Source organism: Pteropus medius, unplaced genomic scaffold (genome assembly GCF_902729225.1).
Source record: "Pteropus medius unplaced genomic scaffold, Ma_sr-lr_union100, whole genome shotgun sequence".
Taxonomy (NCBI): Eukaryota; Metazoa; Chordata; class Mammalia; order Chiroptera; family Pteropodidae; genus Pteropus; species Pteropus medius.
Window position 1 is genome coordinate 1 of NW_024343612.1, and position 25,418 is coordinate 25,418.

The following is a 25,418-nucleotide window of genomic DNA, read 5'->3' on the forward strand; positions in this document are numbered from 1 at the left end:
CTACTCAACCTAACTCCCCTCATCCAGAGACCAGGGAGGTGCATGTGTGCCCTCTGCAGAAGCAATGACAAATGACAGAGACCTGTGAGGAAATGCAGTCCCTGCATCTTCCTGCAGGACACCTGGACTCGTGACACCTTTCCCTGAGTGCCAGGTGTTCTCGTGAGTGTCATTTATAGTGACAGGTTTCCGTCTCTGTGTGAGGACGTCAGAGGACACTGTTCGCTTCCTTCCTCAGCCCCCCACACGGCTGCCCTCTCCCTCAGGGTTTCTGTCACTCTCAGGATGTGGGCTGTCACTCTGTGTGTCTCGCACAGTAATATGTGGCCGTGTCCTCAGGCCTCAGACTGCTCAGCTCCATGTAGGCTGTGCTGGTGGACTTGTCTGCGGTCATGGTGACTCTGCCCTTGAACTTCTGTGCGTAGTCCGTGCCACCATTATTAGGGTTAACGGGTCACATCCACTCAAGCCCTTGTCCTGGTACCTGTTGCACCCAGAGCATATAGTAGTCGGTGAAGGTGTATCCGGAAGCCTTGCAGGAGAACTTCACGGAGGCCCCAGGCTTCCTCACCTCGGCCCCAGACTGCATCAGCTGGACCTGGGCGTGGACACCTGTGGAGAGGAGACAGCAGTGGGTGCAGAGCTCTGACTGGCTCTGGTGCCCTCGTCAGCCCGGGGCTGGGCATCCCCTTACCTGTCGCCACTGCCACCAGGAGGAGGTCTCTCCAGTTCCAGTCCATGCTGAGGGTGGTGCTGTCAGGGCCTCTGTGGGGGAAGGCGTGATGGTGGGTGCTGTGAGGACAAAGACAGGTCCCTATTTAACCTAATGCATCTCGGCTCATTTGCATATTCATGAGGCAGAGTATTCATAGCTGAAGATTTGGCCCCACCTGAGAGAAGTTGATAACACAGAAACCTTGATCAATGAACATATGAATCCCAGGTACAAATGCTTGTTGTGCACATGTGTCCCTGTCAGGGGCCTGATCTCTGTGCAGACAGAGCTTTTCCCTCTGAGGAACGAGTCCAACAGGACGTCTCCTCACTGTGCACCTTCCTTGAATGACACGGGAGACTGGGTGCATTTGGACTCTGATATTAGACCTCGTATTCCTGCGTCAAGTTGTCTCTTAAATGTCACACTGAGTAAAACACACCCTGCCACCAGCTCCCCACATTCAGATGTCTAGATGCCCTAGACCTGCCCCTTGGTGTGTGGTTCTTATTGTGTTCTCAAGATTGTCAACTGATCTTGACAGAATAGAACCTTTATTTTTATTTCTCCAGTCCCAATCTATTTGTAAATTTAGATGATTTGTGTAAAGAGGAAGCCCCAGGCCCTCAGAGAATTCCCTTGCCCACATCCTCTGCACCTACTATGCGTGCACAATACTTGCTTGGTGGGTCCGGAGTGGCCCCTGCAGCCCAGCCCCCATGCTGCAGGGGAGGGTCCTGTCTGGGTTCAGAGGGCATGACCTCACAGTGGTATTAAGTGTCCGTGCCCTGACTTCAGGATGCTCCGTCAGGGACACCATATGCTTTTGGCTTCACTTCTTGATATAGTGAATTGGCCTCACTCGTCCCCAATTTCTGTGCGGGTAGGTCCCAAGCAAGGGCTTTGTGAACCACGAGGGAACCTTTTCTCTGGGGCTGACACAAGCCCTGACGCAGTCAGCATTCTATGAGTTTAGAAGCTCTCGAGGGTTTGAGGGAGATTCTCTATCCTTTAGGTCCCTCTGTTTGAAGGTGACACGTGACAATACATGCAGATACAGAACATCTGGCTGGAAACAAAGTCCACTTTTATTATTCAGTACATTAAACACACACAGCAGAGGTTCCCTCAGTGGTTCTATTCGTGCTGTTACTAGATGTAGGGATCGATCTCACCAAGTGTAAGTGGCCCCTGGACTGACATCACTGGACATGAAATCACTGAACATCTGGGCAATGTCAAGTCTCTCCCAGGAAATTAGAATTCAGAACGTACTACAGCCAAGGGACCTCTTAGACCTCCGGTGATGCCCCATTATAAAGGGTATTCATGCCACTGGGTGGACCCAGCAGAAGCAACTGCAAACCCACAGCAGGGACTGTCACCTCTGAAACATGAGCCAACTCATGAGAGCTCTGTCCCGGGGGGAGCTGAGAGCAGGCGGGAGGAGACGCAGGAGTCCTGCCTTCCAGGATGCGCAGGGACACGAGGTCCACGATCACGTGTGAGAGGCACTGGTTTCTGCGTGAGGACGTCTCGTATGCACTGCTGTCAGGAACCTGTGCCTGTGCCGACATAACCAGGAACGTGATGAACATCCTCTGGTCAGTGAACCCTCTCACAGTTAACCCTGGGATCTTGCTATGTGTGAACTGTACGCCCACCATTCATGTGGTGAAACCTAGCACACCATGGACTGTATGGCAGAAGGGTTCTTAGGAAGTGTCAGGGATAAATGAGACTGTAGGGTGAGTCCTCATCCACTGGACCTGGTGGCCTTATGGGAAGAGGGGGCAAAAGGGACACATCTCTCACTTTCTCCAGCACGTGAGATTGCACCTAGATGTCAGCTGTCCGCCTGTGGGGAAGTATTCTCACCAGGTATCGATGTATCTGGACCCTGTAACTTGACTTCCTGACTCCATCACATGAGACAATAAATTACTGTCATCTAAGCTCCCTAGTCTTTAGTCTTTGCGATGGCAGCACATGAGACAGACTGTGGTACTGGGGTGCTGCTGGAATAAACACCAAAGATGGTATAAGTGGATTGGAACCAGATGATGGGTAGAAGGTGGGAGACTTTTAAGTGCCTACTAGAAAATTCCAAGCTTGCTGTGAGGGGTGTTACGGGTGATTGTGCAGAGAGCTCAGAGAGAGGACGGGAGAGCCATGGAGGAAGCTCCCACACTCTGGGAGAAGTGAACACAGTCACAAGGACAGCGGTCGTTGGGGTGTCGACATTGGGAGCCGTTCTGGTGAGGTGTCCATGGAAATGAGAAACATGGCCCGGGTTCTGCAGGACATGTGACCTTGTCACGAAGCGTCAAAGAGCTTGGTTGGTGGGTTTGGATTTGGGGGAAGCTAGAGCTGTGAGCAGTGAAAGTGTGTATTTAGCTACGGGGATTTCTAAGCAAAGGGCAGAGTGATTGGTTCTTCCTGTTGCATCTACTAAAATATGTGTGAAGGCTGATGGATCGGACATGGCAGTGGACATCTAGTGCTAATCAGAACTCGGGGACTTGAAAGGTGCCAGCCCATCCATGCAGCCAGAAGTGTGACGTTTCTTATGAAGCAGGCAAGAAAGATGTTGTTGAAAAACAATTTGATAGGAAAATTCATGGGCATGACCAGCAGTTTTCATCAGCCATCTCTGCTCCAGCCAGGATTAGAACTGTGGTTATTCCAGCACAAACACTGTCATTCTGAAGTAAATGGGATGCACTCGTGTGGCAGAATGAAGGAAGGTGGTCAGGCCTCTTGGATTCTACAGAGAAGGATCATAAGCCACTTTGGCTGTGAGGACACAGTCTGTTTAAGAAAAGGGAAGAACGGCCTTGGAGGAGACTCGAGACCATCAGGGAGGACTCCTTGCTTTCAGAGTCTTCAGCCACCGCCTTAGATTTAACAGGTGACATGACCTCCAAGCCAAGCTCAGGTGTTACTGCCACCTAGCGGAGCATGCAGGTGTGACCACCGCCCAGCAGAGCTGCAGCGAGACTTCTCTTTGGGGCACAGAGCGTGAGTCAGCACCTCAGTGGGTCCGCAAGGTAGGACCACCATCCGGAGGGTACAGAGTGGGGGCATCCAGCCAGAGCGGACCATCTCCAACCTTAAGGCCTGGCGGGATTGCCTTGCTGGGGTGTGGACCAGCGTTGGCCCCCAAATCTCTCTTTCTTTCCTCTTTATCCCTTTCGGGATGGGAATGTCTACCCTCTGGCTGCCCCATCGTCACATTTTGAAGGCCATACTTTGAGAGGACATTTGCTTCAGGATGAATCATACGTCAAGATCCACCAGGATCTGATGAGATGATGTTTAGATGAGAATTTGCACATTAGACTCTAAGTTTATGCTGTAACGAGTAAGACATTTGGGGATGTTGGATTAGAGTTCATTTTACATGAGGGAGAGCCGTGGATTTTGGAGTCCACAGGTGTAATTTTATGGACTGAATTGTGACCCTCAAACTTCGCATGTTGGAGTTTGCATTCTGAATGATGGTATTTAAAACTGGGCTTTTAGGAGGAAGAAAAGGCTAAGTGAGGGCATGGTGAGGTGGTCCCACCCCACTAGAACAGGAACGTTGGGAAAAGAAGAGACATGAGAACTGACCGGCACATCCAACGAGTTCCCTGACCCTGTCTCACCATAGTCACCGATGAGGTGTCCAAGGCAGTGCTCTATATAGGTGCGTCCATCACGATGTCCTCTCTCATAAGGTTTCTGAGTTCTTAGTGGTGTCCAATGGTCAGCAGCCAGCTGTGTCCCCACCTGACACAGACCTGTTCTTTAGTAGTGCCGATGTGACCTTGAATCATAAGTGTGCATGACACGTCGGGTAAGCAAGTCACCTTTAGACTCCCTGAGTATAACCTGCCTGGGGGTCAACAAATGGACAAACGAGTTAGATTAACGATAACAGATGAACTAGGGACAGGTGAATGCCATATATGCATGAAATCCCTCTTCTGTGACTGGTCTGGGTGGAGTCTGTGAGATTGAGCTGGGATCCAGCTTCATGGAGCTCAGACTTAGTGAAATTAGGACAGTAGATGACACCTGGTCATGTTGGGAGGATTTCAAAATCCACCTGAGTAAGTGAAGACCTTGAGGGTACTGTGTTGTAGGCAGGACAGAAATGGCATTGGATAGAGTCCTGGGGGGCTGATTCTACCCCTGTGGCCACGTGTCCTCTCTGAAGGGAGGGCTCATGTGGGGACAGCTTGTGCCTGGGGGGCAGAGAGCCTGAGCTCAGCACACAGGAGTCTGCACTGTGCTGTGTCTCTCTGTGTGGAAACAGTTCCCAGCCTCAGGGACATAAAGCCCTTAGGTGGTCTCTCTGTCACGAAATCAGAAAGGACACATTGAAAGCTGCTGCAGGAAAGGTCCCCAGGCACTGCTGATCTGCCATTTACAGACACGTTACTTCTTCATTTCTCGTCTGTGTGAGAATGTGGAAAATTAGAGGCCCAAAGAAGCAGTAATTCTCCTGGGAGGCAGCTGAGAGGTTTGAGAGGAAATCGCTGCTCCCAAGCGGACGCACCTTCCCCAGCTCCCTGTGCACCTGCTGCTGGGCTGGTCTGTGTGTGCTGTGCTGTGTGTACCCTGAGCTCCCCCTGGTGTCCTGAGCTCCCCTCCTGTCTCCCTCAGGGTGGTTTGTGACTGGGCTCACACTGAATTCTCCTCACTGTGTCTGTCGCACAGTAATACACGGCCGTGTCCTCAGGCTTCAGGCTGCTCATTTGCAGATACAGCGTGTTCTTGGCGTTGTCTCTGGAGATGGTGAATCGGCCCTTCACGGAGGCAGCGTAGTTGGTGCTGCTGCCATCACTACTAATGTATGAGACCCACTCCAGCCCCTTCCCCGGAGCTTGGCGGACCCAATACATGTAGTAGCTACTGAAGGTGAATCCAGAGGCTGCACAGGAGAGTCGCAGAGACCCCCCGGGCCGCACCACATCTCCCCCAGACTCCACCAGCTGCACCTCACACTGGACACCTGCGAACACAGACACGTCAGGGTCAGGAAACTGTCACACGTCCGTGTTCCTCACTCACACCCACTCACGTACTCAGTGTCCCTTGTTCCCCATCAGTCACCTCGTAAAACAGCCACCAGGAAAACCCAGCTGAGCCCAAACGCCATGGTGCGGCGTGCGTGTTCAACCTGATCCCGGAATGGGGACTCCTGGGAATCGCGGGGCTGGGCTCCTGTCCCAGAGCTGCAGACTTGGGGCTGCGCTGGCTTTTATCAGCAGAGGGGCCCTATTTGCATGAGCTCTGACTCTATAAAGAGCTCTGGGTTTAGGGACCCACAGAGAGGGCAGAGACCCAGAGCAGGCGTTTGTGTGTTCAGGCACGTGGTGGCAATGAGATCGTTTGGTGAAATATGACTGTTACTGTGACATGTGTTACTTAAACACTTAGCACCATCATCTTATTTCATTTTACTCGTGCATGTAAGTCACGGGATGTGATATCGTTTACCCGCAATACAGGTGATCAAGCCCAAACAGGACCACAGAGAGCCTGCTGGTGTCGACAGCTCACATGTGTAAGAGTGAACTCATGTGTCTGGCCCTGCACGCACCCCACGGCACCCCACTGCTCCCCTGGGCCACCTCCAGGACAGTGGGGACCTGCCCAGTGAGGTGCAGGTCTCCATCCTGCATGAGCGCGTGTGGGATTTGCTGCCTTCTGGAGAGCACGTACGAGAACCAGGAGGCGACTGTCCCATGTGAGTGTCACTCTCGGTGCCTCTAACTTTATTTGTCCACTGATAACTGCACTTGTTCGGTAGTCGTCTTGCTGTGGTAGAACTGTCAGGCACAGCCACGCCAGGATGACGTGTACACTTGGAATCTCACGCACACACATGATGTCCATGTCACATCCTCAGCATCATAATTGGAAATGCAGCGTATGGTGTGACCCGGGCTCGCACCAGTCAGTGCTGAGTCTGCATCCAATGCATGCGTCCACCTCCATGTGAATCCGTGCACCTGCTGATGGGTGTTGGAGTGTCCCCAGTTCCTGCGCTCTACAAGGAAAGCCAATTCTCAGCTTGTATATGTAGAGACCTGAGAAAATGTTCCTATTCTTATGACACACAGCCACAGTGACGAGCAAGCTGCGCTAAGTGCAAATCAATCAATTCCCTTGAACATTCAGATATGGGAAAATCCACAGAAATTGCACCCCGAGGTCTGGGAACTGAGGTTCCTACAGAAAAATAAGAGACCAAACTCAGCCTACCCATGTGATAGGTCTACGGAGGGCATAGCTCTAGAAAGAACAAAAATTTAACTAAAAACAATTAATCTTTTGAAAAGCCAGTGTCTTCAAATTTAGGGAGCCCATCCCCCATTGAGGGCACAGAAGGCCGTGTGTGAACCAGGAAGCGAGACCTCAAGTTGCCGAGTCTGTGGTTGTCTTTATCATGGATTCGTCTCCCCCAGGAGTGTGTGAAGTAAATTACAGATGTCTCTCTCAGCTGCTTCATCTCTGTTGCTTTTTTTAGGAGCTCACATGGACTATGAAATCGGTACAGAGAGATGGGGGTGCTGCTGTAACAGATACGTAAAACTGGATGCTGCATTGGAACCGGGCAGGGCAAAGATGCAGGAAGGGTGTTGAGATCAGTGTTAGACGAAGCCTCCATGCTGTGGACGGGCCTTTAGAGGAGGATCTGGGGGGAGCTCAGAGAGGAAGAGGGAGCCGGGGAGCAGCCTCAGGCTTCGTGGAGGAAACCTCAGCTGTCCTGAGCAGACGCAGAGATGTGGGTGACGACGGCCATCGTGATGGGTGCTCAGATGGAGCTGGAAGCTTCTTAGTGGATCCTGGAGGGAGGCAGTCCTTGTTATGAATGGTGGGGAACTTGTGTGACGTGTTTCTCCTGCCGTTCTTTGGAAGGTAGAATGAGGAGAAGGGAATTGGACACTCAGCTGTGGCTCTTTCCACGCCAAGGGAGGCCAGTCAGGCTTGTCCCCTGACGACTCGTGGTGAAGGACAGCAGAGACGGGGCTGAACTTTTCGCATCATGTACGTTTGACCTTTTACATCCGCCACAATAACAACCACAACCACATTTTCTGACAATAAATACAGCACAGTGCATTGGTCCTAAGGAAGCCATCACCTCCACGTAGAGGGTACCCCGTGGGACAGGCCCAGCTACTGCTCCTGGAATCCGATAATCTGGCTAGTGCTGGGAACACACACCTTTGAGCCACTTCAGTCTGGGACTGGGACAGAAGGGACAGTGAGGAGGCCCATTCCTTGGTGACATGAACGTCCTAGGAGTGACAATTTGGAGGGACGACGTGCTGCACCCTCCGCCCACTGCAGGGCGACTTAGGAACATCACCTGCCAGCTCTCCCTCTGCCTGCTCTCGGGGTCGGACTTGCACTGGGGCCTGACACGTCTGCAGCCTCCCTGAGCCCTCAGCATTTTCTCTACAAGTGTGGAGGTTTCATAACAAAATACGAGTGAATGTTCCAACGAAAGTCATCTGTCGCCGAAGCTGCTTCTCATAAGGCCTTGACCACACCCCTTCTGTAAATGTCTGATAAAATGAACCTGCTTCTTCTGAAAACATAGAATGCTACATGGAACAGTCAGTTCCTTGTGAAAACATGGCTGGTCTCCTCTCTCCGTGTTTTTCAGTCCCCACTAATCCAGTTGTTGCTTTCAGGGATTCTCCATGTTTGTTAAAATCTGTAACCCATGTATTCTAAGTCAAAATTTATCATAAATAACCTGATCTGGGCTGACCCAAACACACCCAAATGGCATGGATTTCCATGGTGGACAGTGGCTTCAGGTTTTGTGGACTCTTCCACTATGGCCGTCCCTATGAATTTCCCAAAAACTTTGTCCTGCCCAGTCTGTTTCCACAATTGATGGCACCCGGATCATAAAGCACATTCGAGGGTCCGATCTGCAGGTCCCTGCTAATGCCCACCTGAAGGCCATGACTCAGGGATAGTTGGAGCTGCACCAGGTGTGTTCTCTATAGAATCTTTTACCAGACAACTTGTCCACTTGGCGATGGATAGTCGTTCGCCTTCCCAATGTGTCCACACTGAGGACGACAGGGCTGTGCAGTGCAGTGAGGAGGGGGAAAGTCCCATCTGCCTCTCCTAATGTGCCTGAAGGTACCATCCTGAGCTCCAGGTAAAGTTCCTGAGTTGCAACATTCCTTCTATACAAGCCTTTTACATGAGCTGATTGCTTGAATTGAGCTCAGACGGTTACAAAGCAGCTGGAATTGTTATGGTTGCAAGTGGTAACATTGGTAAAAGGGCGGGAGTTGCTAAGGGCTACCGATGGTTACAAATTGTTACAGGAAGCGGGAGTTGCTGGGGGACAAACAGTTTTATTTGCCCAGCAAAGAGCAAGTAGGGCAAAGTGCAAGTGAGCTCTGCAGTGAGCTCGTGCACCTGTGAGCATATTTACAGAAGCAGGACACAGAGCTGTTGGCGTTTTGTTGAAAATTCCTCTACTTTTCCTCTTCAAGATGACAGGTGTGGCTACAGGAGGAAGCATAGAAAGAGATCGGGGGAAATAGAGTTTATCACACTCATGGGTCCTAGAGACGGATGGTTATGATGCCACCAGGGTCTCATGGAAGACACCAGATTGTTCAGGAAGCAGCAGACAAGGGGTCGGAGGGGACCTTAGGACCTGGGATTTACTGGGTTTTTCTTGGGGAAGGAAGAGCAGGGTGGGCAATCAGCTTAGGGCTGATTATTTTATTGGCCTTGAAGCTGGAGGGGCTTCTCCAGTTGCCTGACACCCGGGCCAGGAATACTGAAGGCAGAGGATATTGCATCCTGGGGTGTGTGGGCAGACAGAGGTGGTGTCCCCTGGTGGGCTTCTTTGCATGTGAAAGGCATGTGCCAAGCCAGGCCCTGTGCTGACTCTAAGGATTGGGTTCCCGTGAACAGAAGTCTGTCCCCATCCAGAAAGGGTTATAAAGATGTTAAAACATCTTAGTGTCGAGAAGCTAATAAAATACATAAACACGCAATTCAGAGGATGACCTTATGCTTTCTCTACAGCAGCACCTTGTCATAGTCTGTCCCCATTTCATACGGGAAAAGACTTGTGTCCTTCGTCCTCCACTGTGAACCATGGGGACAGACCTGGGACACACAGTCGTCCCTCAGGACCTCCTCGATTGACCTTGACCACATCATGCGTGAGAACCCGCTTCCTCCCTAACTCTGGGTTCATCTCCCCAAATGTGTTTCAGCTGAGTCTGAAGCTTTGAGGTGGGGACAGGGGGCTGTACCCTCAGTGCTGAATGGGGATTCCTATAGACTACTGGTCTAGGGTGTGAATATTTCTTCCCTCTACACGATTCTGTTCTGTTAGATAAAGAGGATCCATCTGTCTTTATCAAAGACACAATGTGGGTGCACTAGAGAGGCTCACTTCTCTCTGTAAACCTAAACAGGTGAATGGCCCACAGGGTAGAGCGATCAACACTTGTTTGGTTGGATTGTGGTGCTGGGCCACCCCCTGTGGCCTGGACAGAGAAACGCTCTTCAGGGTAAAGAGGAGGCCACATCTGTGGGAAGCTCACAGTGCTCCTTTCTCTACAGACCAGGAACCAGAGAGACGTCCAAACACATGGGGTCACTCACCTGAACGCTCACCACTCTGGTCACACCGCCTGCAGCTACCTTCCAAATGGGAGCATTCCCGGATGTGGGGAACATTTACAGCAAACACTGTGATGGGGTCTGAAGACACAACAGCAGAGAGACTGTGCAATGCCAGGGCCTAGTACAGAATCATAGGAAGGGACCCATGTCAAAAATTAAGAATGAAGTGACAGCGAGGGCTCAGCGTGCACTTCTGAGTAATGCACGATTCCTGTCCTGTGTCTCCTCACTCAATGGCTGGACAACGACTCCGGCATCTCCATTCTGATTCTGAACAATAAACTGTCTTTTCACTCTGTTTATAAACTGAGCTCATGCCACCAGAGATCCTGCTTCAGGACTGTGGAATGATGGGTGCCCTGTGGTCCACCCCCCACGGGGAATCCTTTCTGAGTGATGGGCCCATGTGGGGACAGCATGTACCTGTGGGCGGCAGAGAACCTGAGCTCAGCACACAGGAGCCTGGACTGTGCTGTGTCTCTCTGTGTGGAAACAGGTCCCAAACTCAGGGACACAAAACCCTCAGGTGATGTCTCTGTCAAGAAATCAGAAAGGACACATTGAAAGCTGCTGTTGGAAGAGTCCCCAGGCACTGCTGATCCGCCATCTACAGACATGTTACTTCTTCATTTCTTGTGTGTGTGAGAATGTGGAAAATTAGAGCCACAAAGAAGCAGTAATTCTCCTGGGAGGCAGCTGAGAGGTTTGAGAGGAAATCGCTGCTCCCAACAGGAAGCCCCTTCCCCAGCTCCCTGTGCACCTGTTGCTGGTCTGGTCTGTGTGTGCTGTGCTGTGTGTAACCTGTACACCCCCTAGTGACCTGATCTCCCCTGCAGTCTAACTCAAAGAGGTTTGTGACTGGGCTCACACTGAAGTCCCCTCACTGTGTCTTTCGCACAGTAATACACGGCCGTGTCCTCAGCCTTCAGGCTGCTCATTTGGAGATACACCGTGTTCTTGGCGTTGTCTCTGGAGATGGTGAATCGGCCCTTCACAGAACTGCCATAATTTGTGGTACTACTATCTGCATTAATTTCTCCAACCCACTCCAGCCCCTTCCCTGGAGCCTGGCGGACCCAGCTCATCCAGTAGCTACTGAAGGTGAACCCAGAGGCTGCACAGGAGAGTCGCAGAGATCCCCCGGGCCGCACCACGTCTCCCCCAGACTCCACCAGCTGCACCTCACACTGGACACCTGTGAACACAGACACGTCAGGGTCAGGAAAATGTCACACGTCCGTGTTCCTCACTCACACCCACTCACGTATGCAGTGTCCCTTGTTCCCCATCAGTCACCTCGTAAAACAGCGATGAGGAAAACCCAGCTGAGCCCAAACGCCATGGTGCGGTGTGCGTGTTCAGACCTGATCCTGGAATGGGGACACCTGGGAATCGGGGGGCTGGGCTCCTGTCCCAGAGCTGCAGGCTTAGGGATGGGCTGGCTTTTATCGGCAGAGGGGCCCTATTTGCATGAGCTCCGACTGTATAAGGAGCTCTGGTTTGGGGACCCATAGAGAGGGCAGAGACCAAGAGCAGTTTTGGGTGTCTTTGGGCCCGTGGTGGCAATGAGATCATTTGGCAAAATATGACTTTTACTGTGACATGTGTAACTCAAACACTTAGCACCATCATCTTATTTCATTTTACTCATGCACATAAGTCACATGATGAGATATTATTTACCTGCATCACTGGTGAACAAGGCCAAACAGGACCACAAAGAGCTTGGTGGTGTCGAGAGCTTACACGTGTATGAGTGAACTCGTTTGTCTGGCCCTGTACGCTCCCCACTGCACCCCACTCCTCCCCTGGGCCACCTCCAGGACAGAGGGGATGCGCCCAGTGAGGTGTAGTTCTCCTTCCTGCATGAGCGCGTGTGGGATCTGCCGCCTTCTAGTGTTAATGGAGAGGACATGCGAGAACCAGGGTCACAGGTGTATTGCAGGGGTCTTCCCCATCTGAGTGTCACTCTCTGTGCCTCTAACTTTCTCTGTCCACTGATAACTGCACTTGTACGGTAGTCGTCTTGCTGTGGTAGAGCTCTGTCAGCCACAGCCACGCCAGGATGGTGTGTACAGCTGGAATCGCACGCACATACATGATGTCCATGTTACATCCTCAGAATCATAATTAGAAATGCAGCGTGTGGTGTGATGCGGCCTCGCACGGGTCAGTGCTGAGTCTCCTTCCGATGAGTGCGTCCGCGCCTTGTGAATTCGTGCACCTGCTGAGGGTTGTTGGAGTGTCTCAGCTCCCTGGGCTCTACAAGGAAAGCCAATGCTCAGCATGTAGATGCAGAGACCTGAGAAAATGTTCTTATCCTATGACACACAGCCACAGTGACGAGCAAGCTCCACTAAGTGCAAATCTATCAATTTTCTTCACCTATCAGGTATGTGACGTCACACAAAGCATACCCCAAGGCCTGGATACTCAGGTGCCCCAGAAGAATAAGGAACCAAACATCCTGTCTATGTGATAGGTCTTTGAAGAGCACAGCCCTAGAAAGAACAAAAGTTTAACTAGAAACAGTTAATCGTTTCAATCCACCACTGTCCTGAAGAGCAGAGAGCCAATCTCCCATGATGCAGAGCGGGGCCCTTATCCTCTTGCAGGTCTCTCTGTAACTGGAGAGAATCCGCAGCAGATCTCAGTTTCCTGAGGTGACACTGTGGTGTGGCGAACTCATGTCTCTTGCCTGCATGTGCCCGTGCTGCCCCCACTGTCCTCACTACCGAACAAACATGAGAATACGCAGCGGAGGGCAGGGAAACTGGCAGGCGTGGACACTGGTGGAATATAATGGCCCGAGGGGCGGCAGAGCCTGCAGAAGAACTACCTGCCATGGGGTGGGACAGCTACAGGTGCAGAGCTGACACTGGTTCTGGTGGACAGACAGGAACACCTGGAAGGACACAGCCCAGACCCGGGCACATCCCTGCCTAAAAACAATGCTCAGGCAAAGGTCAGAGAATCACCGTCTCCCACCCCCACCACCTCACCCCCTGCCATCACGTCCACATGAGGTGGGAGTCAGCTGGGAGACCAGGGGCAGAGAGATTTTCTGCGGGATAACGGACGGTGCCTCCCCCATGCCAACGAGGGGACACAAACATGGAACCGCTGGGACGTTGAGTCCTCTAGAGCTGAAGCACGAACCAACCTCACCAGTGGTGTCCATGGCCTCGAACACCCCAGGTCCACAGGGACGCGCACGGGGACGAGCCAGCTGGAGGTAGAGGGAGGTCATCCCCCTGCAGTTAAGTCATTCGTTGTGACCGTGCAATAACGACATACGAGACAACATCAGACAATAGTACACCAGCAGCTACTGCCTTTTCGAGCAGGTCTGGATGCTTGGAGATTAGGGTGAATAACCAAGACCCAGACCAGACCCCTAACAAACATATTTCAGAGTGACATTTGTGCGTGACTCAGGCATTGCCTTGTCGAACACTGATTTTAAAATAACTCTGATCGCCATGTTAGGAGGTTAGAGAAAAGCTAGACATACCACGGGATCGTGAAGACGCCTGCAGTAGAGCGAAGGCGACTGAAAGAAAGCCTGGCATGGAAATGGAGAAAATGACGACGGAGAAGCAGAACCGAAGAAAGTTGTCCGCAGGCTCGGATGTAGACTAGGCATAGCTTTCACGAGACACAGTCGACGTGAATATGTTAGTAGGGTTTTCACAGCCTGCTTTTCAAGGTGAAAAGAATGATGGAGAACAGAGAACATCGAGCCCTGTGGGACGATAAAAAATAATGTGGTTTGGGAATAATTACTATCCCAAAATATTTCATGTACCAGTCTTTCACCTGCTACACATTTTATTATTTTGGGGTAATTGTTAGTGGGACAGTTTTGATCCTTTGTTTTTCAGATATGTCATCATTAGTGAGTAGGAACAACTTGTTGTATGTTGATTTTCCATCCTCGGACTTGTTGAATTTGTTTAGTTCTAACAGTTTTGTGTATAGTCTTTATCGATTTCTACATCTAAGATGATGTCATTGTGAATAGATAATTTTACTCTCTTTCAGATTTTATTTCTTTTTATTGCCTAATCTCTCAAGGCAGGCCTTCCCATACCATGATGAGTACACATGGTGAGTGAGCATCTTTGCCTTGCTCCTGACATTACAGGAAAACTTCGGTTTTCCTGTAATGTCATATGATGTTAGGTGTGAGCCTTTCACACGTGGCCATTATAATGTGGAGGCAATTTATTCTGTTTCTTAATTATTGTGAGTTCTTTGTCATGAAAACTTGGTTAACCTTTTTCAAAGCCTTCTTTGCATCGATTGTTAAGATTATGGAAGTTTTCTCCTTCATTTTGTTAATGTGGTGTATCACATAATTGATTTCTCTCTGTTGAACGATCATATGTGATCCTGTTAATTTGCTGTTGAATTCAGCATGCTGATATTTCTAGAGGACTTGTTTATCTATGTTCACGTGGAATATTGGTCATTAATGTTCTTACTTTATTTGTATTTTGGTCGTTAGTGTCCTTACTTTATCTGGGTCATGCTAATACCAGCCCCCTTACATGAATTTGGGAGTATTTCTTCCTCTTCAGCTTTGTGAAAGAGATGCAGAAGGATCGGGATTATTTCTTCTGTAAATGTTTCATGACTCTCACCCGTGAGGCCATCTGGTTCTGGGCTTTGCTTTTTGGGGAGGCATTGGATTGTGAATTCAATCTTCTTATTTATCATCATTCCGTTCAGATTTTCTATTTCTTTATGAATCAGCCTTGGTCGAATGTGTATTTCTAGGCATTTGTGATTATTTTCTAGGCTATGCAAATTGTGAACGATATCATTCTTAGTAGTTTTTAGAATCTTTTTGATTACTTTGGTGTCAACTGTAATGTCTCCTCTTTAAAATAGGATTTCATTTGAGTCTTACCTTAATTTTCTTAGTCAAGCTAAATATTTGTCAATTTTGTTATCTTTCCCAAATCCCAAATCTCTTTTCATTTAAATATATTTTTGTTTCTTCAATTATAGTTGGCATACAATATTATATTAGTTTCAGGTGTACTACATCGCGTTTAGACGTTTACGTAACTTACGAAGTGATCACCCTGATGAATCTAGTGCTCATCTGACGCGGTACATGGTTATTACAATATTATTGACTATATTCCTTATGCTGTACTTTGCAGTCTCATGATTATTTTGTAACTTCCAATTTGTACTTCTTAATCCCCTTTTTTTCACCACTCCCAACCCCCATGTCATTTGGTAACCCTCAGAATGTTCTCTGTACCCACGAGTATTTTTGTGTTTTATTTGTTAATTTTGTTCTTTAGATTCCTCATGTAAATGAAATCATATGGCATTTGTCTTTCTCTGTCTGACTTACCCTGAAGTGGGATTACGGGTCCCTCGTTGTTTCTTGTTATAGCCTTTGTTTTAAAGTCTATTTTTCTGGTCTAAATATGTCTACTCCAGATTTTTTTAAATTTGAATTTTCACAAAATATCTTATTTTATCTTGCTCCGGCCGGCGGGACAAAACAACGCGGGACGAGGAGGAACCTATGGAGGATGAAGGCGAGACAGGAGACACAAAGAGATGGAGGCAAGACAGTATTCTGATCAAGCCTCAAACTTTATTTTTCAGCAGGGATATTTATACAGGAGAAACAAAGGGAGGCGGGGCTAGCTGGCGGAAGACAAGCGCATTGGCTCTTGGATGGTCCGAGTAGGCGGTGCCACACGCCCATTGGGTCTAAGGGGATGGGGTGAGGGTTATTGACAGCCTAAGGGGTGTGTGCTTAGGGGGAGGAAGTGATGAAAGTTAAAGGAAGTAGGAAGTAGGAAGTAGGAAGTAGGAAGTAGGGCTCCGCAATGTCTGAGGCAGGCAAAACACCCAGTCCTGCAACCAAGCCTCCGAGGCCCGAAGACCCGCGGCTCCCCACATATAAGAATGAACTCATGTGTCTGGCCTACACAATCCCCACTGCACCCCACTGCTTCCCTGGGCCACCTCCAGGACAGCAGGGACGCGCCCAGTGAGGTGCAGTTCTCCTTCCTGCTTGAGCGCGTGTGGGATTTGCTGCCCTCTAGTGCTAACGGAGAGCACGTGCGAGAACCAGGGTCACAGGTGCATTGCAGGCGTCTGTCCCATCTGAGTGTCACTCTCTGTGCCTTTAACTTTCTTTGTCCACTGATAAGTGCACTTGGACTGTAGTCGTCTTGCTGTGGTAGAGCTCTGTCCGCCACAGCCACGCCAGGATGACGTGTACAGTTGGAATCGCACGCACATACATGATGTCCATGTTACATCCTCAGCATCGTAATTGGAAATGCAGTGTGTGGTGTGACGCGGACTCACACGGGTCACTGCTGAGTCTCCTTCTGATGAGTGCGTCTGTGCCGTGTGAGTCTGCGCACCTGGGGAGGGGTGTTGGAGGGTCCCTCGTGTCTGGGCTCTACGAGGAAAGCCAATGCTCAGCCTGTAGAAGGAGAGACCTGACAAAATGTTATCCTTCTTATGACACGCAGCCACAGTGACAAGCAAGCTGCACTAAGTGCTAATCAGTAAATTCCCTTCAACATATCAGCTATGTGACATCATAGATGCTACACCCCGAGGGCAGGATACTCAGGTGCCCCAGAAAAATATGAGATCATAATCTGTCTGCCCTTCTGATAGGTGTCCAGAGGGCACAGCCCTACAAAGAACAAAAGTTCAACTAGAAACAGTTAATCATTCAAAACTCCAGTGTCTTAAATTCAGGAAGCACTTCCCCCAGTGAGGACACAGATGGCCGTGTGTGAACCAGGAAGCGAGACCTCAAGATGCTGAGTCTGTGGTTGTCTTTACCATGGATTCTCTCCCCCAGGACTGTGTGAAGTTAATTCCAGTTGTCTCTCTCAGCCGCTTCATCTCTGTTACTTTTTTATAGCAGCTCACATGGAATATAATTCGGTAAAGACAAACGGGGCGCTGCTGTAAGAGATACGTAAAAATGAAACACTGCTTTGGAATCGGGCTGGGCAAAGATGCTGGAAGAGTCTTGAGATGCGTGTTAGAAGAAGCCTCCATGCTGTGTACGGGTCTTTAGAGGAGGATCCGGGGGGAGCTCAGAAAGAAAGAGGGAGCCGGGGAGCAGCCTCAGTCTTCGTGGAGGAAACCTCAGCCGTCCTGAGCAGACGCAGAAATGTGGGTGACGACGGCCATCGTGACGGGTGCTCAGATGGTGCCGGAACCTTCTTAGTGGAACCTGGAGGGAGACGGTCCTTGTTATGGACGGTGGGGAACTTGTGTGATGTGTTTCTCCTGCTGTTCTGTGGAAGGTAGAATGAGGAGAAGGGAATCGGATGCTCGGCTGAAGCTCTTTCTACGACAAGGGAGGCAGATCAGGCTCCGCCCCCTGACTGCTCGTGGTGAAGGACAACAGAGATGACTCTGGTCCTTTACATCCGCCACGATAACAAGCACAACCATGTTTCCTGACACAAACTCCAAGCACAGTGCATTGGTCCTAAGGAAGCCGTCACCTCCACGGAGAGGGAGGCCCCATAGGACAGGTCCAGCTGCTGCTCCTCTAATCCCATCACCTGGCTAGTGCTGGAAGCACACACCTGTGAGCCTCTCCCACTGGGACTGGGAACAGAGGGGACACAGGGGAGGGCCATTGTTGAGGGACTTAGACGTCCTCGAAGTGATAATTTGGCGGGATAACGTGCTGGACCCTCCTCCCACTGTAGGACATGGGGACGTCACCCGCCAGCTCTCCCTCAGGAGACATGCTGAGACATGTTGGTACACGTTTGACATCAGGAGAGTTAGAGGTGGAATCCAATGGGTTTTATATCCTGAAAACGGCCTGGTCTCTACCATGGCCTGAGAAGACCCAATAGTATTATGTGTCTGGGACACCACCAGGGTGTCCTGTTTGAGTCTGATTGGAAAGGATTCAGGGGTGTCCCCGGAGCGTTCTCAGGGCTCTGAGCCTGGTGAAAACTGCCAGAGTCATTTCGGACTCTGTACGTGACTATTTTGTGCAGGTGAGAAATGTGTCCCTCATTACAAAGAAAAAAACCCAAAACACCACGTGTGCATTCAGAAACGTCAGGGGTGAGCAGAGAAGGATAAATGTACACAGGTTCCCTTGGAAACTGCCACGTGGACAGGAAGCCACAGATCACACAGGAAACCAGCCCTGAGTCTCGATCTGTAAGAGATGTTGGTGTGAGACACAAGTCCATGGAGTTTGTGTGCCCCCTGCAGACCCTGACCCCCTGCAGTCCCTGACCCTCTGCAGACCCTGACCCCATTCAGGCCGTGACCACCTGCAGGACCTGAACCCCTAACCCCTGACTCCCTGGTGTCCTGAGTACACTTTTCCTTCAAAGCCCCACAGAGAAACAGAGACTCACCTGAACTCTCCCCTTACCCAGCATTCAGTGGTGCGTCCCTACCGGTACAGGCTTATGGACCTGCTTGTGCAAACCATGTCCCCTCTCAGTTACTTCTGTCAACTGACCCCACCATCTACCCCAAGGCCACAAGTCCCCAGCTGCCACTGCTGCTCCCAGCGGTGCCCCTGCCTCTCTCCTGTGGCGATACTGCAATTGCAACTGTCTTAACTAAAACTTTCCTTCCAATGTGATAATTGTTGGAGGACATTTTTCAAGTCACAGAGAGAGAATAAAGTGAAAGAAACGTCAAGTCTCAATCATCTCCTGGCAGGACACAGGTGATGAGCAGGATGCTCTTCCATCAGGTGACTCCTCAGGACCCAGGAAGGTGGATCCGAGGGCAGAGGGAAAGGCCAGAGGTTGGGTCTGAGCCACAGCAGCTCATCCCCAGGTCCTAAGACCCAATGGAGTTCTCTCAGATGCACTTAGAATCATCTTCAGCTGGTGATTTCTCTCTAACTTCCATTTCCTCTCTTAGGAAGGGAGGGGTCTGGACTGTGACCATGTGCCTGCCCTGCAGTGCATTTTAGAATGAGGTAACTGGTCTTCTAGGACCACAGCTCTGCAAGTGGAGGAGATTCTGCTCAGGATGCATCCACCCAAATCCTCACTGACAGCTGAGTTAGAGATTACACTTAGGACTTTGACATGATGCTCTTCGGTATTTGGGGCTTCAGGTCATGTTTAATGAGTCAGCTTTGGGGGATGTTGGGATGTGCTTAGTGGAACTGGCCTGTGGGATGGATGTGAGTATTCGGAGGGCTGTTTCAGTCGCTCTGTGCTCGGAAGCTGTGACTGTTCCAGGGGAAAGGCACGTTGTCGTTCCAGGGCCATTAGACGTCTTGAGGTAAATGGCTTCCTGTTTTATCTGAGACACTCCTAATACAGCCATAGTGTTCACGCCAGAGCGAGGCAGAGGAGATTAGACTCCAGGAGAGGAAGGAAGCAATGTGACCGGTGATGTGAGGTGTCTTCCTCCAGGCTGTGGGGATGTAGAACGGGGCATGATTCGGGATGGAAGGAAAGCGGCTCCTGGACGAGGAAAGACACAGAAGCAGACCACTGTCTGAGTTTGCTCAGGCTGCTATGGAGGAATATGAATCCTTGGTATTATATCAGCAACATCGCTGTATTTACCACAGTTCTAGAGGCGGCAATTTAAGGTCAAGGTCGAGCATGGTCACCACTAATGAGAGCCCTCATAAGAGTTTGTATCTGGCAATTCTCGCTCTGTCCTCACAGCGGGGAGGGGTCACACACGCTCTCTGGGGCTTCATTTAGAAAGGACCTGATCCCCTTCACGAGGACTCTGCACTCATCATCCAGCACCTCCAGAGACCCCACCTCCTAACACTGTCCTCTGTGCTGTTCATAATTCAATAGGTAAATTCAATATGTAAATTTGGGGAGCAGACGTGTTCAGACTACAGAGCCCCCCCACAAGTACCAACACATGTGTGGTCCTGCCCACACCTTGATGTCTGTCCAAGGAGACTGACTTCCTGCTCTGACCTCCACACTGTGAGGAGTCAATGTGTGTAGTCTTTAACCCACATGTGTGGTACTGTGATTGAGCCGGGACAGGGAAGTCACTCAGGCTGGATGTGGGTCCCACGTCATCAAGGGTCTCCCCACACTGTTCCCTGTGTGTGAGGACAGCAGTCCTGCGCCAGGGACAGGGACACTGGGGGCTGTGGTCGGAGGTGAGGAGCCTCTTCAGGAGCTCAGCCCTGCAGGAGCAAACTGAGGTGGAATGTGCTAGAACCTGGCTCACCCGTCACCATGACTTTGCTACTAGGAGTCAGGATCATCCTCCCATAAGGTCATGTGCCTGGTGCTGGATGTCAGACTGGGCAGTAGGAGTTCACCCTTCAGTCTTTATGCTTACCTATATTTAAGCATCATTCCATTTTCAGAAACAGCGGAAATTAGGAGGAATGGCTGGGGGATCTGCAGTTCCAACCCTGAATCTGACACCAACACATAATCCCAGACGATGCCTGAACTAACTCCCCTCATCCACAGACCAGGGAAGTGCAGCTGTGCCCTCTGCAGAAGCAATGACAAATGATAAGGACCTGTCAGGAAATGGTGACCCTGCATCTTCCTGCAGGACACCTGGACTCCTGACACCTTTCCCTGAATGACAGATAAGCATCTGAGATCTTCTTCTCCATCTCTGGTACCTGACTCTGTGTGAGAACTTCAGGGGAATAATTGTTCCCTTCCTTCCTCAGCCGCACACAGCTGCCCTCTCCCTCAGGGTTTCTGTCACTCTCAGGATGTGGGTCGTCACACTGTGTGTCTCGCACAGTAATATGTGGCCGTGTCCTCAGGCCTCAGACTGCTCAGCTCCATGTAGGCTGTGCTGCTGGACTTGTCTGCGGTGATGGTGACTCGGCCCTTGAATTTCTGTGCGTAGCTTGTGCTACCATCATTAGGGTAAACCCATCCCATCCACTCAAGCCCTTGACCTGGTGCCTGTCGCACCCAGTGCATAGCATAGCTGCTGAAGGTGTATCCGGAAGCCTTGCAGGAGACCTTCACGGAGGCCCCAGGCTTCCTCACCTCGGCCCCAGACTGTACCAGCTGGACCTCGGCGTGGACACCTGTGGAGAGGAGACAGCAGTGGGTGCAGAGCCCTGACTGGCCCTGGTGCCCTCGTCCGCCCAGGGCTGGGGATCCCCTTACCTGTGGCCACTGCCACCAGGAGGAGGACGCTCCAGCTCCAGTCCATGCTGAGGGTGGTGCTGTCAGGGCCTCTGTGGCGGAAGGTGTGATGGTGGGTGTTGTGAGGACACAGACATGTCCCTACTTAACCTAGTGCTCCTCGGCTCATTTGCATATTCATGAGGCAGAGTATTCATAGCTGAATTCTTGGCCCTACCTGAGAGAGTGTCAATGACACAGGGATTATGCACAATGGGCATTTGAATGTTCGGTCCCAATTCTTGTTTGGGGACAGGTATCATCTGCCAGGTCACTGATCTCTGTGCACAGTTCTGGCCACTGAGGAGCATGTCTCACAGGACGTCTTTACACTGTCCACCTCCTTCGTGTGACACAAAGATACCAGAATTGGTTCTGGGCTCTCAGTGAGAATTTCTCATTCCAGGGTCAGGTTGTCTCCCAAATGCTACACCTGGTGATTTAGTCAACTGTCCTTGCCACCAGCTCCTCACTACTCAGAGGACTAGGTGGCCTAGATCTGTTCCTCGTGTGTGATTCCTATTGCCTTCTCGAGTTTGGCAAAGGGTCCTGACAGAATAGGACATCGTTCTTTCATCAGCATCCCTGTCTGACTGTTAATTAAATTTTATGAAAGGAGGAAGCCCCAGACCCTCAGAGTCAGGCCTTACCCACTCCCTCTGCACCTGCTACTGGAGCTGAAGCTGCTGCTTAGTGGGGCCTGAGCGCTCCCTGCACTGAGTCATCACCCTGCAGGAGAGGGCCCCGTGTGGGCTCAGGGGCATTGACCTTGCAGTGCCTGCAGTCCAGGATTAAATGTCTGTGCCTTGACTTCGGGATGTTCCCTCAGGAACACCATATGCATCACCTCTGGAAAGAGCGAATAGGCCTCAGTCACCCCACACTACGCTGAAGGGAGGCCCCAAGCAAAGGCTTTGTGAATCCACCAGGAGCCCCTTCCCTGGTGCAGACGGACGCACTGACGCAGGCAGCACTCCCGTGAGTTTGGAAGCTCTCGACGGTTGGGGACTCCTTTGTCCTTTAGTTCCTTCTGGTTCAAGGCGACATCGGAAAATCCCTGCAGATACAGACCATGCTGTTCCATGGACAATCTATTTCTATTAGTCCATGAATTAGATGCACACAGCAGATGTTCCCGCAGATGTCACCTTTGACCTGTTACTAGATGTAGGGATCTAATCTCACTATGTGTAAGAGACACCTGGATATATATAATTGACACGAAATCACTGAATGTCATAATATATTCGAGTGTCACTCAGGAAGCCGGAATCTGGAGAGTACAACAGATGACGACGTGTTAGACGTCAGGTGAGGTCACATTTTGAAAAGGCATCGGTCCCTCTGGCTGGACTCAAATGGTGCATGTGGCACCTCACCAGGACCAGGTGCTGTCACTCCTGAAACACGAGCCAACTCATGAGAGCTCTGTCCCAGGTGGAGCCGAGAGCAGGCGGGAGGAGACGCAGGAGTCCTGGCTTCCAGGATGCACAGGGACACGAGGTCCACGATCCCGTCTGAGAGGCACTGGTCTCTGCGTGAGGATGTCTCGTAGGCGCTGCTGTCAGGAACCTGTGCCTGTGCCGACATAACCAGGAAAGTGATGAACATCCTTCTGGTCAGCGAACCTGCTCACAGTTAACACTGGGATCTCGCTATGTGTGAACTGTACGCCCTCCATTCATGTGGTGAACCCTAACACACCATGGACTGTATGGGAGAAGGGTTCTTAGGAAGTGTCAGGGTTAAATGAGACTGTAGGGTGAGTCCTCATCCACTGGAACTGGTGGCCTTCTGAGAAGAGAGGGCTAAAGAGACAGATCTCTCACTTTCTCCAGCACGTGAGATTGTACTTAGAAGTCAGCTATCTGCATGTGGTAAAGGATTCTCACCAGGTATCGATGTATCTTGACCCCGTAACTGGACTTCCTGACCCAATCTCGTGAGACCATGAATTTCTGTCATTTAAGCTGCCCGGTCATTGGTGTTTGTGATGGCAGCTTGAGCACATGAGACAGAATGTGGTACTGAGAAGTGGTGTGATGTTGGAATAATCACCAAAGAATGTGGAAGCAGGTGATGGGTAGGAGGCAGGAGACTTTAAAGTGCCTGCTAGAAAATTCCAAGCTTGCTGTGAGGGGTGTTACGGGTGGTTGTGCAGAGAGCTCAGAGAGAGGACGGGAGAGCCGTGGAGGAAGCTCCCACACCCTGGGAGAAGCAAACACAGTCACAAGGACAGCGGTGGTTGGGGTGTCGACATTGGGAGCCGTTCTGGTGAGGTGTCCATGGAAATAAGAAACGTGGCACGGGTTCTGCAGGACATGTGACCTTGTCACGAAGTGTCAAAGAGCTTGGCTGGTGGGTCTGGGTTTGGGGGAAGGTAGAGCTGTGAGCAGGGAAAGTGTGTATTTAGCTGCGGGGATTTCTAAGCAAGGGCAGGAGTGGTTGGTTCTTCCTGCTGCTTCTACTAAAAGGTGAGTGAAAACTGATGGATCGCAGAAGGCAGTGAACACCAAGTGCTAATCAGAGCTTGGAGATTTGCAAAGTGACCAGCCCATCCTGCAGCCAGAAGTGTGGAGTTTCTTGTGAAGCAGGCAAGACAGGAGTTGCTGAAAAACAATTTCATAGAATATTTTACGGGCATGACCATCAGGTTTCATCAGCCATCTCTGCACCAGCCAGGATTAGAACTGTGGATATTCCAGCACAAACACTGTTATTTTGAAATAAATGAGACAAAGTCATGGGGAAGAATGGAGGAAGGTGGTCAGAGCTCTTACATTGTACAGACAAGGATCATAAGCCACTTTGGCTGTGAGGACACAGTCTGTTTAAGAAAAGGAAGAACAGCCTTGGAGGAGACTCGAGACCATCAGGGAGGACTCCTTGCTTTCAGAGTCTTGAGCCACCGCCTTAGCTTTAACAGGTGACATGACCTCTAAGACAAGCTCAGGTGTGACCGCCACCTAGTGGAGCCTGCGGGTGTCACCACCGCCCAGCAGAGCTGCAGCAAGACTTCTCTTTGGGGCACAGAGCGTGAGACAGCACCTCAGTGGGTCCGCAGGGTGGGACCGCCATCCGGAGGGTACAGAGTGGGGGCACCCAGCCGGAGCGGACCATCTCCAACCTTTAGGCCTGGCGGGATTGCCTTGCTAGGTTGTGGACCAGCATTGACCCCACCATTTCTCTTTTTTTCCTCTTCATCCCTTTCAGGATGGGACTGTCTACCCTCTGGCTGCCCCATCGTCACATTTTGAAGGCACATAACATGTGTGTTTTTGTAGGTTCATACTTTGAGACGACATTCGCTTCAGGATGAATCATACGTCAAGATCCACCAGGATCTGATGAGATGATGTTTAGATGAGACTTTGCACATTAGACTCTAAGTTGATGCTGTAACGAGTAAGACATTTGGGGATGTTGGATTAGAGTTCATTTTACATGAGGGAGAGTCGTGGATTTTGCAGTCCACAGGTGTAATTTTATGGACGGAATTGTGCCCCTCAAACTTCGCATGTTGGAGATTGAATTCTTAATGATAGTATTTAAAATTGGGCTTTCAGGAGGCAGGAACGGCTAAGTGAGGGCATGGTGTGGTGGTCCCACCCCCCTAGGACAGGAGAGTTGGGAAAAGAAGAAACATGAGAACTGACCAGCACATCCAACAAGTTCCCTGACCCTGTCTCACCACAGACACCGATGAGGTGTCCAACGCAGTGCTCTGTACAGGTGCGTCCATCACGATGTCCTCGCTCATAAGGTTTCTGAGTTCTTAGTGGTGTCCAATGGTCAGCAGCCAGCTGTGCCCCCACCGGACACAGACCTATCCTTTAATAGTGCCTGTGTGACCTTGAATCATAAGTGTGCATGACACG

The 25,418-nt window shown here is 50.6% G+C and overlaps 1 pseudogene and 3 gene segments (V, D, J or C); all 4 read right to left on the minus strand.

Annotated features, from left to right (window-relative positions):
- Positions 1-295: 295 nt before the first annotated feature.
- On the minus strand, positions 296-740 carry LOC120606430 (immunoglobulin heavy variable 1-46-like; annotated as a pseudogene).
- Positions 741-5,364: 4,624 nt separating this feature from the next.
- Positions 5,365-5,928, minus strand: LOC120606427 (immunoglobulin heavy variable 3-74-like). The segment is given in 2 exon segments: positions 5,365-5,717; positions 5,819-5,928. Coding segments are annotated over 2 exon segments (399 nt in total).
- Positions 5,929-9,323: 3,395 nt separating this feature from the next.
- Positions 9,324-11,799, minus strand: LOC120606428 (immunoglobulin heavy variable 3-74-like). The segment is given in 4 exon segments: positions 9,324-9,424; positions 10,370-10,468; positions 11,286-11,585; positions 11,687-11,799. Coding segments are annotated over 4 exon segments (546 nt in total).
- A 9,296-nt stretch (positions 11,800-21,095) lies between these two features.
- On the minus strand, positions 21,096-21,606 carry LOC120606429 (immunoglobulin heavy variable 1-3-like). The segment is given in 2 exon segments: positions 21,096-21,440; positions 21,523-21,606. Coding segments are annotated over 2 exon segments (363 nt in total).
- Between the last annotated feature and the right edge of the window lie 3,812 nt (positions 21,607-25,418).